This window comes from Camellia sinensis, chromosome 1, assembly GCF_055761805.1.
Source record: "Camellia sinensis isolate YWXY chromosome 1, ASM5576180v1, whole genome shotgun sequence".
Classification (NCBI taxonomy): domain Eukaryota; kingdom Viridiplantae; phylum Streptophyta; class Magnoliopsida; order Ericales; family Theaceae; genus Camellia; species Camellia sinensis.
In genome coordinates this window covers 154677007-154693889 of record NC_138961.1, presented here as the reverse complement: position 1 = coordinate 154693889, position 16883 = coordinate 154677007, and the positions used below count along the sequence as shown (strand labels likewise).

Genomic DNA, 16883 nt, shown 5'->3' with positions numbered 1-16883 from the left:
ATGGATTTTCTTTTTGTTGGACACAATTTCACCTCAAACACTTGCCATGTTCTTAAACCAAACAAGCTTTCCCCTTCTCTGCATTAATGGAAATTCATAGCATTGTATTCTCTACAAAAATTTCATTTATGCAGTTAAATGTCCCAATTTTTGGTTGTAAGGAGGGCTTAAAATTAAAGTTTTTTCTTCACAAGAAGGTCATCAAACTCCAAAGATAAAGATAACTTATGTTTGATAAAAAGGGTCACAATTAGGTATAACATGGTGTGTTTCTCTAATTCTCCTTCACTTGAACTTTGGAGGGATGTGGATTAAATGGAAAACATCAAACAGATTGTCCATTTTAGATAGTTTCTCTGAATGAGAGAGCACTGAGAATGCATTAAACTCAGGTATGGGCACTTTAGATTTACAAAACCTAATGTAATTTTATAAATTTTTGTTACTTAAGTAGTGCTAAATCAATATTAAAAACTATTTTGCCTTTTATGTAAAAATCACAAGAAAGGGAAATAGTGGAAGTGCTTTGAAAGGAAATATTTTAGGTAGATGAGAGAGTAAATAATCAATCATGAATGTGAATATCCAAAATTCATATAGATGATGAGCAAGATATGAAAGTACATAATAGAGAGGGTGATGAAAATGGTGTAAATTGAATCAAGTACTATGAGAAGCTCTCTCAGATGAGCTTAAGAGCTCATCTAAGAGATCAGCTCCTAGATCCTCAAATTCAAATATTGACATATTTGCTCCAGGCTTCACTACTATTCCTTCTTTTTCATTATTCCTCCTCCTCCTACTTGTCAGCAACTTCATTCTCATCTTGTTTCTCTCTTTCAGTGCTGCAGCTGGAGATGAAGAGGAGGTGCAGGTGCAGTTGGAGGAGGAAGAGGAGGACTCACCACCATTCTGATGAAGCGATTCGCGTACTCTTTCAGTAGGAAAGTTGAGGCGAGCCAATGGGCCTCGCATCACAAATGCAGCTTGGTCATAAGCCAAAGCAGCCTCCTCTGCAGTAGTAAATGTTCCAAGCCATACACGCGCTCCTTGCCTTGTCGAATCACGTATCTCAGCAGCATACTTTCCCCATGGCCGCTTTCTTACCCCTATGTACCTCTTTTCCTTTCCTGCCTCTTTTTTCGCCTTTGAAGTAAAGTCTTCTTTATCATTAAACCCCTTGCAGGAATCTGTTTCCAAAGATTTTTCCTTCACTTTCTCAGGAAAATTCTCATCCAATGGATTTTCTTCACACGAAAGAGATTTGGTATGAAAAAGTTCCTCAGGCTCATACCAGGATGAGAATGGAGACTGAGGCAAGAAATCAAACCCAAGGTATTGAGGGGATGAACAATCTTCCATGGATAGGCTCAGATCTAAATTTTTTAAGCCTTCAATCACCTTAAACTTGTTCAAAAAATTGATAATAATAGAAAGAAAATGGAAGAATTTGAGTTTTAACAAAGAAGATGGGATTAAATTTGTCAAAGAGGCTGGAAGGTAAGGTTCTCTTCAATACAAAACAAAGAAGAAGTTATTGCATTTTGTACATAATGATGTACGGGGTGGTGGGGTTTTCATTGTTTGTTTCTGTTTTTTAAAGGGGCGGTGCGGTTTTCTATTATTTATTATTATTATTATTATTATTATTATTTGGGTTCAGCTTTTCTTTTTTTTTTGGACCAAAGTTGGAGGGGCATGATTTAAGCACGTCTGGGAATAATGCAAAGCGGCGAGGTCTAGTTATGCAATTTGCAATAAAGTGTAAATGTTGAAAACTTATCTAATTAAGCACCTATCACCATATTAACCTAGATCCTTTTCTGTTCATGGTGATAAGTAGACCACTCAGAACAGTTGACCCACTTTACCCTTTAAAACAGAGTACACTTGTATTGGGAATATTATTTAGCCCTATTAGAGCAAGGCCATGTGGTAACTCAATTTATTTTTGTTAGTTTAAATACTAATTTATCACTTTTCTATGTTGGTAGCTTTTCTCCTGTCTATGATCTGAATTGATGTTGTCGTCTTGGTTCATAAGACTTACTATTAGTTTTATTTTAATAATATAAATTGTTCATTTTATATGATCCTTTGTATACATTATTCACATAAAAATTGATTTAATTCGATAATTATAGCCTATTGAATTGTCTCAAAAAAAAAAAAAAAAAAAAAAAAGGAAAAAAAAAATGACAAATTACACTACTAGTTTCTATATTTTATTTCTTGTGTTATTTTGATTCATACACTTTCAATTGGTTTAATTTTGACTCATAATTTTAAATTTTGATAATATTTTAGTGCTTTTTTTTTTTTTTACTATACAAAATTATCATTATATTGGTTGAGGTTAACTCATTGAGTTTAGTACATTTATAATTTTATCCTTCAAAATATGACACATAATACTTTTTTTTTTATTAGCAAAAAAAAAAAAAAATATTTTATTGATGATGAAGCAAAGTACAACGTACAAAACCAATTACATCAATAAAGAAAGAGAAGTGCAAAAGTATCACTATGAGCTATCATTACAACTAAGTTAGCACCAAAAAGTCCATTCTATTATTTGCTATCAGTCCCAAAGTTGATGAGTAACTAACCAAAGAAACAAAAGAACCACCACCACACCACCGTTTGCACAGTAAGGTAGCCCAAACATATCAACATAGCAGTCCAATCAAAATAGAACTTGAAACAGGACATGCATAACAGAAGCTGCCTAAGACTAGCATAACAGTCCAGGAAAATAGAACTTGAGCCAAGACTTAAGGCAGCTGCTACCCATACAGAACCTGAACCAAAGCAGCAACAACCCCACAAAACCAGGGCCAGTAGCAGAGCAAACTGACAACAGAGTAAGACTTACAAAACCTGAATCAAAGCAGCAGCAATCCCTCACAAACATGGCCATCAACAGAGCAAAACTACCCATAGCAAGATCAACACACTTGAGACCAACACTGCAGTGGCCTATACCAACTCATCCAGATCAGACCTTGCTACTGGCCTTGATAAATTGAATAGACATTAAGAAACTCTCTAGCTCTTCTACCGATAGCAATATCAACACAAACATACCCAGAACAGCAATAACAACCAAGGCCCCCAACCAGTAGCTATCATAACCACTTGACATCAACCTAGAAGCAACCTTCTTCTACAAACACAAGCCTTGATCTGTTGAAGATTAATAACTATCTCCTGCACTGAATGCTGCATCCCTTTAACATTCGATATACTCCAAAGTGCTACCCCTTACTTTCACCAATTCTGATAATTCATTCCAATCAACTGATTTGCCACTAAAGAGATATTCATTCCTTGCTTTCCATAATGACTACATGATTGCTAAAGGTACCACTTTCCACATTCCTAGAACTACCTCACTGAATTTGATTCCTGACCACCACAACAATAAATTCTCAATTGAACCAAGCAAAACCCACACCAGCTCCGACCACTTCATCATATTAGTCCATAATTTCCAACCTAATGGGCAAAACAACATAAGATGATGAACTGACTCCTCATCTGTTTTACAGAACAAGCACAATGCATTTAATTCCCCATTTAACACTCCAAAACTCTTTAAGACAGCTGCTGTTTTAACTCTACCTCTCTATGCTAACCACCCACAAAATTTTACCTTGGGTGGAGCAACATTGTTCCATAGTTCCTTAGTAACACTGACAGTAGGACTTTTTGAAAACATCCACTACTTCCATGCTGCTACTACTGTGAATGATCCTTCTGAATTGTCCGCCCATTTACACGAATCCTCAGACTCAATAGAAAGACTAGGTGCTTTCCAAAGCAATTCATACAGCCATAGGACCTCATCTTCCTTCCATGCTAACAATGATATTCAGAAAAATAAATTCCAATCATTTGATTGACCCCTCCCTTGGTAAATCTACTGCAGAGTGCTATATTTCTCCTCTGATAAGCTATATAATCTACGAAATTCCTCCTTTAGATATATATTGTTCAACCACTTGTCATCCCAAAAATGAATTCTACTCATATTGCCCACTGTTAATTTAAGATTTGATAAATAAAATTCAACAAGAGCAGGTCTTTGTTCAACAAGATGAAGGATATCACCCCAAATCCTGGAAACTGAAATGTTATCTAAATTAATTGGAACCCAACTGCCCCTAACCACACAATACTTACTACACACAATATGTTTCGACAGAGCTTTATCCTCTTTCCCAAACCTCTAAAACCATTTTAGCAAAAGACAGTCATTAACTTCTCTTAGATTTCGAACCCCCAATCCCCCTTGATTAATGTTTGCTAATAACTCCTTCCAATTAACCATGTGAATTTTCTTCTTTGTTTCAGAATCACCCCACAAAAATGCTACCTGAATGCTGTCGAACTATTTAGCCACACCCACAGGTAGCTTAAAAATGATAGGAAGTATGATGGTAAACTTGAGAGAACTGCCCTTACTAGTGTTAATCTACCTGGAAGGGAAAGTAATTTCCTTTTCCATGAAGCCAATTTTTTCTTTACTTTTTGATCACTGATTTCCAAGTGCTCTTTCTTCTTGGATTGGCCCCAAAGAGGTATGCCCAAATAAGTAATGGAAAGTTTTTGACTATGGCAGTGCAGAATTGAGACATAATCCTTAATTTCCTCATTATTAACACCAACCCCACACACTACACTCTAGTGGAAATTAATTTTTAAACCAGACATTAACTCAAAGCACCTTAAAATTTTCTTTCTATTGACCAATTCCACCCTGTCAGCTTCACAGAAAATAATAGGCCTAACTCTTGCACCTTTTAAATAATTCAACTCCTTTGCTCTATCAATCAGCATATTTAAACCTTTAGCAACAATGTTGAACAAGAATGGTGATAATGGGTCTCACGCCTAAGCCTTTTTTGGGGAGTAAACTCAGCAGATGGAGATCCATTAACCAATACAGAGAGCTTAACTGAAGATATGCATGTTTTGATCCACCTCACCCAATTTTCCTCAAAGCCAAACTTCTTCATCATTAAAAGAAGACACTCCTAATTTACTAAATCATAAGCCTTTTTAAAGTCCAATTTTAGAATGATTCCTTTTCTTTTAGATGATTTCCATCAATCAGCCACTTCATAGCAATCAATACTCCATCTAGGATGAATCTCCCCCCTAAAAATGTTGTCTGGACGTCACTAATAATTGCTGGCATTACCTTCTTTAATCTTCTAGACAACACTTTAGCTAGAACTTTATAAACTGAATGAACTAAGCTAATTGGTCTGTAGTCACCTAAACCACTTAGATTCTCTTTCTTTGCTATCAAAGTAATAAAAGAACAATTCAAACCTAAGACCAGCTTCCCATTTTCATGGAACTCATTCATGAATTGTAGAAACTTACTCTTCATTATCTTCCAGCACTTTTGAATGCAAGCCACATTAAACCCATCTGGCCTAGGAGCCTTATGTGCATATTTTTTTATAAAAATATGCTCAGAGTTATAATTAATTAGACCAAATTGAGATAAAATAATAAATTAATGATCAAAATCAAGTCAATTGAAATTACAAAGACTAAAATGACACAAGAGCCAAAGTATAGGGACAACCTTCGTAATTGGCCCCCCCTCCTCCCCTTGTAGACCGCCCGGAACTCTCTCTGGGCGGCCCCCCTTTCGGAGAGGACGCGAATTGGGTTCTAGCTACTACAGTTCGGACTCCTATCACAGTTCTGAATCTAATCTCACAAAGTGCAATGTAAGACTGATAAATCACCAAAGAGTCCAAATCCAGCAAATCGTTTTGGAAAATCAATTTTAATCAAAAAGCGCCAAACATGGACTGCTTTGCACGATTTCAGAGTCGCCACCTAAATATTTTATTTTGAAAAATTTAGGAAACCCTGACTCATGCTGTAGACACCCCATTTTTGACCGACCTTAGTACTCAGACATCACCGATTGAGCACTCGGTGATATTGCTTTTTGTGCTCGTTCAGAAGTTTCAGAGTCTTGGCTGCGAGCCTTGCCTTCGAACTTTTGGACTCTTTCATACCTTGCCTCGATTTGCGAACCAGGCTCGATTTTCTCTGTTTCTCTTCCCGAAGGGAGGGAGAGGTCTCGTAGATCATCTCTCAGCGGCCGTGGGGTACGTTTCGTGGTTGTAGGCCATTTCGCCCGTTTGGAGTCCGGTTTCTGATTTTTCAGAGCCGTTGGCCGTGTGCCTGGGTTCGGGACCGCTTAACCACCTCCGTTTGCTCCAGTTTTTGGCATGCATCTTATTTTCTCCCTTTCGAGGGACACTGCGGTCCGAGAGACCAACTTCATGGTCGAACACCACTTCCGGTGCCTAACAGTCAGTTTTCGGGGCCTCGGGCTGCGTGTTTCGGCCCCCGAACCTTCATTTTGCATCGGTTTGAGTTCATTTTTGGCAGGGACCTCTGTTTCATTGCTAGGATGGTCATAGAAGGATGGGAGGCCAGTAATTGTTCTGTCAGCCAACTTTATCCCTTCATCGCCCTCCGTCGCCTAATTTTTCTCACTTGAAAACCAATGTTGACCACCATAAGGCCACTTTTCCCAGCTCTAAACCACATATTTGTGTTGTACACACCAGGGAGGCCACCAATATCATATGGTCGGCTAGTAATTGTGTTTGACCTTTTTGGACCCCTCCCAAAAATGGCCTTTTCTCTCTCCTGGTTCACTTTCTCCAGTTTTTGACCACATAGTTGTGTTGTGCACACATGGGAGGCCACTAATATGGCATGGCCGGCCACTAATCTTCATTGACCTTTTTGACCCTTGGCCGGCCGGCCATGGGAGGTAGCCGGCTGGCCACCTAAGCCCAAGAAAACTGGCTGGCCATGATCCTCAGGGTTGGTACATTACAAATCTGTATTCCTTTTCCCCAGATTTTGTATCCGGGAGGGGGTTGCCATTTTGGAGGGAAACTTGAATTGTTTCCCCCCCCCCCCTTTTTTCCCCTCTTTTTGCCTATATAAACCAGCCTCCAGCTCTGGTTTTAAGGGTTAGAAAAAATCACCTTTGAGCTTATATATTGTATCTCTCTCCCTCTACACTTCCAAGCTTCAAACCTCTCAAGTCCTACACCCATTTCTTCACCAACCCATAGCCTCACCCTTCCATCCTCCATTCCAGGAGCTTGAGGTTGTTCTTCAGAGCCTAGGAGTGCTGCATTTTGGTCTAAAAGTTGTCAAAGGCATAGTCTTCAAGGGTGAGCTTCCTTTTTCCCTTTTCTAGCATTTTCTTGATTTATTTATAAGTCATGCTTGCTTGCTGTTTTGGGCTCCGACCCTAACTGGAGATAGGCTTATTTTGAGCTTTTTTTTCATGTTTGTTTAAGGGTATTTACCTGTTTGAGGCCTCCTTGTTGCACTTGCTTCATTACCTCTCTTGTATGCTATTCTCTTGCACGCTATTCTCTTGCACATTATTTTTGGCCTATGTGTAAACTATTTTGAGCTCTATCTTAAACTGAAAAGTAGCTTATTTTGAGCCCTTATTCAACATTGTTGAAGGGCTCATCACTGTTTAAGGCTTCCATGTGCCACTTGCCTTTATATCTCTCTTTTGGCTCCATTTTTGCATGATTTGTTAGCCTCTTATGCTTCTGTTTCTGGGCTTTGGTACGAACTATAAATGGCCTTATTTTGACCCCCTCTTCATGTTTTATTAAGGGTCTTTTACTATTTGAGGTATCCTTGTTGTACTTTCTGTTATAGCTCTCTTTTTGGCCTTGTTTTGCATAGTATTTTGAGCATGCTTGTGTACTGTTTTTGGCTCAGTCATAAACTGTAAAAGGTCATATTTTAGGCCCCTCTTCAACATTGTTGAAGGGCCCTCAGCTGTTTGGGGCCATCAGCTGTGACTTGCTTCATTATCTCACATTTAGGGCCATTTTTGCATATCGGTTTAGCCCTATTTGTGTTTGCTTTTTGGCCATGATTAAAACTGTAAACATGCTTGTTTTTGGGCTGTCTTGAATCTTTCTTCATACTTCATGTACAAATAATGCATGCTTGAGGTAGCCACAAGTCATTTCATGCGCTTAATCTTGCATTTCGGGACCATTTCATGCATTGGGTGCTATATTGTCATGATTCGGAGCTGTTTCGAGTCATATTTTAGCGCTGAAATTTGCATGCTAACATATCATATTTCATACCTTGCCATGTCTTGTTAGAGTGGCATTTGGTGCCTTAGGATCGGTCCTCGGTTTGCGTGCATGCGTACACGCATCTCGAGTTGTCTCATTTTCATCTTATGGCCTCTTATGTGAGTGTGGCTGAGGTCCACTTGTGTTAGTGTAAGTCCATTATCGCATTGTGTATGCCATTTCATTCCATAGCATTGTGTATGCTAGGTTGTATGTTAGCGCATTGTGTATGCCATGTTATCTCGCGCATCGTGTATGCCATTTCATAGCATGTTGCATGTTAGGTTGTATCTTAGTTGCATTCATGCATGTCATGCATATTGCATGGTGCTTGGGATAGGAATTAGCACAAGCACGGGAAACGAGGTACATTTCGTACTCCGAGTGACGGAACGTGTCTCAATTCCCAGTCGCCGACACTCCGGATTATCCATGATGGAGTTTAGGTCTTGTTGTGTTTTCATGTGCATTCATTCTATATTGAGTTGCACATTTCGACTCCTCGGCCATCATGCATCGAGATGCGTGATTGGTGGCACGAGGATCGAGACATGCATACATATGTGAAAATACATTGCTATGCCCCTTTCCTACTCTCTGTTACAGCAAATCAAGAATCAGCAGTCTTCCGGGGCTTGGCGCGCTTTCTAAGAAATCATTGCAAAATAGAGGCTAATTGGGGCATTCCAGTGGATTTCCGCGCAAGGCAGCCCAAACATACATCATTCATCAAAGTCAAGGCAGTCCCTGGCTTGCATGCCAGTTTATAGCTTTCCTAGATTAATTTGTAATTTAATTTGGATTTTGTAATTATTTGGACTGTAATATTTATTCGGGACTGTATTATTCTTTCGGACCCTCTGCGCGAGGGCAATATTGTAATAAGTGTGCGTGTGTGTGATGCATGTCTTCCAACCCCACGTCTTTCTCCCTTTTATTTACCTGCTTATGATGGTTAGATTAGGGCATGTTTCAATTAGCATACAGTATGATAGCATGTTTGCATTCATTCATCAGTTTTGCATGCACCGGGCTCGGCGCATCATGCTAACTGCATTGTATTTTCAATTCCAAGTTGAATACATGTTAGCTGTAGCATTTCATATGCCATGTCTAGAATAGCCGAGCCTGCTATAGTTGCATTTTTGCATGTGTTGCATTAGGCATTTCTGTATAGTTAGGATCATGCATGGATTTCTAATAAGCTTCTGTTTTGGCTTGGAGTACTCAGTAAGTTTTATGCTTTAGCATCCTTGCATGTGTGTGAGTGACTGCCATGAATAGCATGCTTACCATGAGGCTAATTGCTTATACGATATAACTGCCTGAATGCCTGTGGGTGAAGGTTGGGTTATTTGAAATGGAACAATTCATTAAATGTGTGTTTCAAGCCCACTAGATAGTGGCAAAATCATGTTTTTCTAAGCCCACCTGAGGGTGGCAAATCCACGTCTTAGCCTACTTGCGGATAGCATCATCAAACCATCTTTCAAAAACAAACATGAAATGTTTTGTTCCAATTCAGGCGACCCAGTCTATACCTATATGCTGTGCGCATCACATAGTAATCTAGGCTAATAACCGGAATAAGAACACACAATGTTTTTCAAAAATAGATATCATGGTTAGTAGAGGCCGATCTTTGATCGGGCGAGCGGGGGTGCTCACGAAGTGACCTTTCCCAATCGTACCCAAGTTCCCGAGCCGAGGCAACTTTGGTGATGACGGACACGTGGCCTTAGGCAACGAGTCAGGGTTTCCTAAATGTCCCCAAAATAAAATATTTAGGTGGCTACTCTGTATCTAGAAAAGAAGTCCATGTTTGGCACTTCTTTCAAAAAAAAATCTGTTTTCTCAAAACGATTGGCCGGATTTGGACTCTTTGGTTCAGATTAAGAAACGTGACAAATTGAGAGTCCTGAGCTGTAGTGACCCCAAATGAACAGAACGGGACTCGTTCCTCCCGGGGCGTTCGGGGACGTCTACACATGCCTAAGGCCACGTGTCCGTCATCACCAAAGTTGCCTCGGCTCGGGAACTTGGGTACGAAGGGGGAAGGTCATGAAATGAGCACCCCCGCTCGCCCGATCAAAGGATTGGCCTCTACTAAACATAATATATTGTTTTTGAAAACACATGTGTGTAGACACCCCATTTTTCACAGCACTTAAGACTTGGGCGTTACTGATGGTTTACTTGGTGTTGAAAGTTGTGCAGTGCAAATGTTTGGTTTCTTTGGCAAGGAAAGAGTCAAATCAAAACCTTATACCCCATTTTCGGACCAAAACTATTTTGACCAAATATTTTAGACCTTAAAACCCTCTATTTCAAAATATTTTTGAAACAAAGTTCCTACAATGTTCCGACGCTCGCATTTTGTTAAATGTTACGCTTTTCGGTAAACCGAGCAGGGACAAAGTAGAAATGAATGAAAAGAGAGGTGAACTCTTCAAAAAAATCTTGAAAAACATCTTGTTTGGGAATTTGGAGTTGAAGTTGGAGAAGAATATGGGCATGAACCGTCAAGAGAGAGTCGAGCATCCCTCGCTAAATCAGGCTTATCATTTTGAATACTTGGATTTTAGCTATGAGGCCACCACCGTTGGAATTCTTACTTCCGGGGCTTCATTTTGCACTCAAGAATCTCTTGAAGCTGAGTCCGGACGAGGGAGATATAGCTGGTTGAAATTAGGCATCAATCCAGTTGGACCGAAACTGAGCAGTCTTCACTAAAAGAGGGATATCTCTTAGCACACTTCGAATTTTGATGCAAGGATACCACCTTTGGAAAGCTTACTTCCGAGGCTTCAATTTGCACACAATAATGACCTGAAAAGGCATCCAGATGAAGGAGTTAGGCTTGCTTTAAGTCGGGGAGCAGGACTAATTTTTGCTGCAGACCACCAAGGGAGTGTGCTGACCACTTTTTGAGCATGCCAACCATATGCCGACCAGAAATGATCCTTGTAGACCAGAAAAAGTAGATGACCGACCAGTTGAAGTGCTCGGTCGATCATAAATTCCCAGAAAGCCCAGAATTCCTAGATATTTCCTCTCCAGCTGTTGTGCATTGCATCAGATATTTCGACCAAATGGTCATATATTGCTATATATTAAGCCATATCTCATAGATTGAAGGGTTAGAAAGTTTTGGGGAGTCTCTCTCTCTAAAAAGTCTCTATCTTTCTATAATTTTGTGAGCAAAATTCCAGCCCCCTCCCTCTAGAAGCCTCATTCTCCTCTTGTTTTTGAGCCTTAAGCTTAGAATTCTCTACACTTTTGCAAAGAGACCCTTAACCAAACTCAACCACCATTGGGCTGAGGTTCTTTGAGGATCATTTGGAGCTCCTAAGGTGGTTTTAGCTCAGAATTATGGCTATTTTGCAGATGGGCTTCGAGGGTAAGGTTGTGTTTGGTAACGCTTATGTTTTCAGTTTAAATTTACAAACATTTTATAAACTGATTTTTGTTTATTTTTTGTTTATTTTTAGAAAAACATAAACTACAAACGCGTTTGGTAATTGACAAAATGTTTAAAAAAATTTAAAAATATAAAAAAGAGTAAGAAATGGCAAGTGGTGGCAAGTGGCGGCGGAAGACGGTGGTGAAAAGTGGTGACGGTGGGTGGTGGATAGCTGGTGGTTGTGGGTGGTGGCGGGTGGGTGGTGATGGTGGGTGTGTGGGTGACGGTGGCGGGTGGTGGGTGGTGGGTGGTAGTGAGTGAGAGGTGGTAGCGGTGGGTGGTGGGTAGTGGTGGCAGGTGGGTGGCGGATGGCGGGTGGTGGTGGGTGCCGGGTGGTGGGTGGTGAGTGGCTGATGGCGGGTGGTGGTGGCAGGTGGTGGGTGGCAGCGAGTGAGTGGTGGTAGTGGTGGTGGCGGCGGCGGGTGGGTGGCGGATGGCGGATGGTAGTGGGTGGTGGCGGGCGGATGGTGATGGTGGGTGGATGGGTGACGGTGGCAGGTGATGGGTGGCGGCGGCGGCGGCGGCGGATGGTGGGTGGTGGTAGCAAGTGGATGGCAGATAGCGGGTAGGTAGCGGGTGGTGGTGGTGGATGGTAGGTGGTGGTGGCACGTGGGTGGCGGTGGGTGGGTGACAGTAGCGGGTGGTAAGTTGTAGCGAGTGGGTGATGGTGGGTGGTGGTGGCCGGTGGGAGGCGGGTGGGTGGTGGGTGATGGTGGTGGTAGTGGTAGTGATGGTGGTGAGTGGTGGTGGCGGGTGGGTGCCAGGTGGCTGGTGGTGGTGGGTGGCTGGTGGTGGTGAATGGTGGTGGTAGGTGGGTGGTGAATGGTGGTGGCAAGTAAGTGGCGGGTGGTCGTGGCGGGCGGTGAATGGTAGTGGCAGGTGGTGGTGGTGGTGGTGGTAGTGCCGAGGGGTGGGTGGTGATGGCGAGTGGGTGGCAGGTGGGTGGTGGTGGCTGGTGGTAACAGGTGGGTGGTGAGTGGTGGTGGCAGGTGGTGGTGGAGGGTGGGTGGTGGGTGGTGGTGGCGGAAGACGGTGGTGGAAAATGGTGGTGGGTGGTGGCTAATGTTGGGTGATAAAAAAAAAGAAAAAACTGAAAACTCAAATGGAAACACATTTTTTGTGTTTTCATTTTTTGGCTAAATTTATAAACTGAGACCACTGATTTATAAATCAAAAATTTTACCAAACAAGTTTTTATTTGAGTCTTTTAAATTTTTGTAAATATAAACAGAAAAATGAAAACGTAAGTGTTACCAAACGGCACCTAAGCATCTCCCTCTTTTAAGCTCATTTTTGTACATTATCTTGGCCAACTTTGCATGCTTGTTTTGCCATCCTTTCAAACTATTTTTGGCTTGGTTTTGGACTGAAAAAAACTCTGTTTTTCAATCCTCAAAGTGGGGGTTTAAGCCTTGTTTGGCTAGAGGGTGTTCCCTCCCTTTTGCTCCTTGGGTTGTAAAGCCTTTTGAGCCATCTTTCATCACCTTTCAAACCATCTTTGTTTGGCCTTTTAACTACTGAAATCCAGTGGATTTTCAGTGGTACAAATGTGGTTTTGAGGTCCCAAATGGGAGGGGGTGGTCCCTCCTCCTCTTGTCTTGTTAGCATGTGTTGTTGGCCTATCAAATGAGCATGTATTTCTCCCTTCTTGAGGCTTAGTTTAAGCATGTTTTTGTGACTTTTTTTTAACATGTTTTAGCTCTGTTTGTGGCTGGCTTGGCCACTCCTTGCATGCTCCTTACACTTGTAGTGTAAACCTTGCTCACTAGCCTTGTATGCTTGCTATTTTAGCCTATAATTCTAGCATGTTTTGGCTCCACTCCTGCACATTTTTGGCCATTATTAAACATGTTTTAACTCTGCTTTTAGTTGGTTTGATCACTTATTGCATACTCCTTACACTTGTAGTGTAAATCCTCTTTGCTAGCTGTAGACGTCCCCGAACGTCCCGAGAGGATGAGTCCCCCCCGTTTTGCTCATTGGGCTCACTACAGTTCAGGACTCAATGTCACGGTCCTGTATCTAATCTTGCAGAGTGCAATGCAAGATCGATGAAATCATCAAAGAGACCAAATCCGGCAAATCGTTTTTGAAAATAGATTTTTTGAAAGAAGTGCCAAACATGGACTGCTTTACCAGATACAGAGTTGCCACCTAAATATTTTTATTTTGAGAAATTTAGGAAACCCTGACTCGTTGCCTAAGGCCACATGTCCGTCACCACCAAAGTTGCCTCGGCTCGGGAACTCGCGTACGATTGGGGAAGGTCACTTCGTGAGCACCCCCACATGTCCGATCAAAGATCAGCCTATATTAACCATGATATCGGGTTTTGAAAACACTATGCGTTCTTATTCCGGTTATTAGCCTAGATTTACTATGTGGTACGCACAGCATACAAATATAGACCAAATCGCCTAAATTGGAACAACACATCTCATGTTTGTTTTTAAAATGGTTTGCTACTCGCAAGTAGGCTTAAAATGCAGATTTTGCCACCCTCAGGTGGGCTTAGAAAACATGGTTTTGCCACTATCTAGTGGGCTTTAAAACTCACATTTTAATGAATTATTCCAATTCAAATAATCTAACCTTCACCCACAGGCATTTAGGCAGTTATATCACATAAGCAATTAGCCTCATGGTAAGCATGCTATCATGGCAGTTACTCACACACATGCAAGGATGCTAAAGCATAAGTACTTACCGAGTACTCCAAGCCAAAACAAAAGCTATGTTAGAAATCCATGCATGATCCCCACTATACAGAAATGCTCAATGCAACACATGCAAAAATGCAACTACAATAGGCTCGGCTATTCTAAGGATGGCATGTGAAATGCTACAGTTAACAAGTATTTAACTTGGAATTGAAATACAAATGCAGTTAGTATGATGCGCCGAGCCCGGTGCATGCAAGACAGATGAATGATGCAAACATGCAAGCATAAGTATGCTAATTGAAACATGCCCTAATCTAACCATCATAAGCAGGTAAATAAAAGGGAGAAAGACGTGGGGTTGGAAGACATACATCACACACACACACACTTATTACAACATTGCCCTCGCTCGGAGGGTTTGAATAAATAATACAGTCCGAAATGAATAACGAATTATAGCTAATTATTACACATCCACTAACTAACTAACAAATTAGCTAAGTAAGCTATAAACTGGCATGCAAATGGACTGCACCGACTCTGTTTTGGATGACAATGAATGCATGCATGCTCGATGCACTTTGTCGGTAAATTCCATTGCGATGCCTTGTCCCGCCATTGTTTGCAGCTGATTTCAGAAACTTACACAAAGCTCCAGGAGGCTGAAACTCCACCTGGGGAAGGTTGTCGACCAGCTCTTGGCTTGGGAAACACCTGCCGACCACCCCTCATGGTGAAAACCAAAAAAGGTGGTCGGCTTACCAAAAAACCTGGTCGGCCGACCACTTTCTGCCCCTAGACTCTGTTTTTTCTGCAACAAAGGCAAGAAAGAGAGAAAGCAATGTATTTTCAACATATGTGTGTGCGACCACTCCTCCCCATCCTTGTACAAGCTCTAGGGAGTGTGGCCCTCGATTCTCGAGTCACCAATCACGCATCTTGATGCATGATGGCCGAGAGACCGAATTGCATTTTTTAATATGACATGAATGCAGGTATGAACATATGAAGCCAACAATTCTATCATAGATAATCAAGTACGTCGAGGACCGGAAATCGAGGCACGTTTCGTCACTTGGAGTACGAAACGCCCCTCGTTTCCCGTTCTTGGAGTAAACCCTATTCCAAGCACCATGCAAATGGAATGGCATGCACAATGCGACTAACATGCAACCTAGCATATGCAATGCTCTGTACTAAAATGACATACACAATGTACGTGATGTAACATGGCATACACAATGCTCTAAGATGCAACCTAGCATACGCAATGCTATGGATTGAAATGGCATACACAATGCACGATGGACTTACACCAATATGAGTGGACCGCAGCCACACTCATATCAGTGGCCATTAGATGGAAAAGAGACAACCAAAATGCGTGCACACGTGCACGTATACCGAGGACCAAACCTAAGGCATAAAATGCCACTCTACCAAAGCATGGCAAGGGATGAAAGATGGCATACAAGCATGCAATTTCCAGCACTGAAACATGGTGCTAAATGATCCCGAAACATGAAAATATGGCACCCGATGCATGAAATAAGCCCTGAAACTCAAAGTTAGGCACATGTATTGAATTGCAACTATGCAAAGCAAGCATTATTTGGCCATGAAGTATAAAGACAGAGCCAAGGCAGTCCCAAAACATGCACACTTCTAGTTTAGAGCATGACCAAAAAGTGCTAACATGATGGACTAAAATAGCATGCAAATTCGGCTAGCAAGCATGGTTTACATGGCATGTATATGAAGCGTATGAGAACTCATCAAACCAGCCAAAAATAGTGAATAAAACATGTCAAAATATGCCCAAATAACCATTGAAATGCAACCAATACATGCAAAAATGATGAGTTCCTTTATAGGGCCATACAAGGGGTTATTAAGCACATACAACAAGAACAGTTAGCATGGCAAAAACAACTCTGGAAATGGACTATGATAGCCCTAAAACCCATCAAATAGGCCCTGAAATCAGTCTCGGAAATATGCAAATAAAGGCCCCTTTGAAAGGCCTTGAATGGGGTTGCTCTATACATGCATCATAGACATAAAATATGGTAAAATGGGCTCTTCACAGAACTTAGACAGACCTTAAAACCCTCAGAATGAGGCCTGAAACATGACTTCAATGCATGAAAAATAGGGTCCCTTTGGAAGGCCAACAATGCTAGTAAAGAGAATGAGGGGTGTGAGGGTCACCCCTCTGTGATTTCGGAGCTCAAAGATACATCAAGGCCACTAAAAATCCGCTGGATTTTAGTGGCTAAAGGGCCAAATCAAGGCCAATGTAAGTGCTCACATGCATAGCTTAAAACATGAGGAAATAAGACATGAAAGGGGGTAGATGACCCCAAAAAGAAAAAGTATCTTAAAAAAACATGTTTATAAGCTCAAAAGGAAACTTTTTTTAGTTTATGACAAATCTCGAAAATGCTTACAAGTAGGACTAAGATATGATGCAAAATAGGCCTACAAAGAGGGATAAAGCATACAAGGATGTAGGAGACCTCAAACAGAAAAGTGTCCTTAATAAATATTCAAGAGGAGCTCAAAATATGATACTTTATAGTTTAC

At 41.2% G+C, this 16883-nt stretch overlaps 1 protein-coding gene across 1 annotated transcript; it reads right to left on the bottom strand.

The window, feature by feature from the left end:
• Nucleotides 1–558: 558 nt before the first annotated feature.
• On the bottom strand, nt 559–1565 carry LOC114257258 (ethylene-response factor C3). The gene has a single exon (XM_028197020.2). It carries the CDS (start codon nt 1360–1362, stop codon nt 661–663), a length of 702 nt encoding a protein of 233 aa, XP_028052821.2. The 5' UTR covers nt 1363–1565; the 3' UTR covers nt 559–660.
• Nucleotides 1566–16883: the final 15318 nt, after the last annotated feature.